At 35.9% G+C, this 1,631-nt stretch overlaps 1 protein-coding gene across 1 annotated transcript; it reads left to right on the forward strand.

Moving 5' to 3' along the window:
• Positions 1–215: 215 nt before the first annotated feature.
• On the forward strand, positions 216–1,121 carry LOC136572066 (olfactory receptor 5A2-like). Its single transcript, XM_066572681.1, has one exon. The coding sequence runs from the start codon at positions 216–218 to the stop codon at positions 1,119–1,121; it is 906 nt and encodes a 301-aa protein (XP_066428778.1).
• Positions 1,122–1,631: the final 510 nt, after the last annotated feature.

Here is a 1,631-nt window from a genome sequence, read left to right on the forward strand (position 1 = left end):
GCTGAATTCTCCATCAGACTGTACATTACACAGATCTGGACAGCCTGACATTGTATGTTGAATCTGGTTCCAAGTAACAAAGGTCCAAGAAAGATAAAATGTTGAACAAATTTATATCCTCGGCTCAATGTGGACTTATTGTGTCTTGAAAAACCACTTATTGCCACGGAACTTAGGTTTTAATTAGTAGTATGGATAAAGGAAACCGTACAACCATGGAGTTTATTTTTATAGGATTTTCTGTTATCCCGGAATTGCAGTTTTTCCTATTTACAACATTTCTTTGTATCTATAATATATCTATGGCTGCACATATGTTTTTAATTGTCCTCTATAACCTCAGTTCGAACCTTCATACCCCTATGTACTTTTTTCTCGCCAACTTCTCATTTTTAGAAGAATGTTACATCTCAACGATTACACCCAACATGTTAAAAAATCTCCTATCAAAGCATAAAACCATCCCTTTCCTTGGCTGTGCCGTGCAAATGTACTGCTTTTTGTTATTGGGATCTACAGAGTGCTACTTGCTGGCAGTCATGGCTTATGACCGATATAACGCCATATGTCATCCATTATTATATAACGTGATTATGAGTAGAAATGCTTGTGTTAAGCTTATAGTGAATTCATGGCTCATTGGTTTGATGGCTGCCATAATACAGACGTCTCTTACGTTCTCCTTAGATTATTGTGGACCCAATAAAATCAACCATTTCTACTGTGACGTTCCGCCTGTAATGGCATTGGCATGTAGTGACACACGATTTAATGAAATTGTGACTTTTATAATTGTCCTATGTGTGGCTGTAGGTGCTTTCCTATCAATAATTGTTTCATTTGCTCGGATTATTTGGACAATTATAAAGCACCATTCCTCAGCAGGGGTTAAGAAAGCTTTCTCCACCTGCACCTCTCACCTCATAGTGGTGACTATATTTTATGGATCTGTTAGTGTAATGTATCTGAGGCCAAAGACAAGTTATGGTACAAATATGGACAAGTTTCTGTCACTAATGTATACTGTCATTGCACCATTGTTAAATCCTTTTATATACAGTTTAAGAAATAATGATGTCAAAACTGCCGTTAAAAGATTAATGAAAATACTTCAACTGTGATATACAATAAGTTGTAAGATTTTACAGTATAAAATGAATGGTAACAAATGTTCACAGTTTTATGTTTTTCTAAAATGATATTTTTCGTATAAGCAGTGTCCCATAACATTGTAGTGATTCTATTTAAATATGTAGGTACTACTTTAAAAATGTTAAATGTTTATTCTCATGCCTATTCTGTCTAGTAACTCATACTGTACCCTATTGGCTAGTTAGGTAACAGAAGAAAGCTGTTCTAAGATTGGAAATTATCCCCTTTTCATAGATTGGTTGAGAGAATTTATAGAGAATAGAAAGAGCAGAACCTTAGCAAAGTTTGCAGAGTGAATCATTTTTTTAGAGCCAAATTGTATCAATTTTGCAGTTTTCACAATCCCCAGGAATGTGGGATTAGCTAGACAGTAGCCAGACAGTCAGAATTGAGTTTTTAGATGTAGAGTAAGGGCTCAGTCACACAGGCATCGGCACCCGTACAACGGCATAGATGCGCCTGTGTGACTGACAGTTAGA

Source organism: Eleutherodactylus coqui, chromosome 6 (assembly GCF_035609145.1).
Source record: "Eleutherodactylus coqui strain aEleCoq1 chromosome 6, aEleCoq1.hap1, whole genome shotgun sequence".
NCBI lineage: Eukaryota > Metazoa > Chordata > Amphibia > Anura > Eleutherodactylidae > Eleutherodactylus > Eleutherodactylus coqui.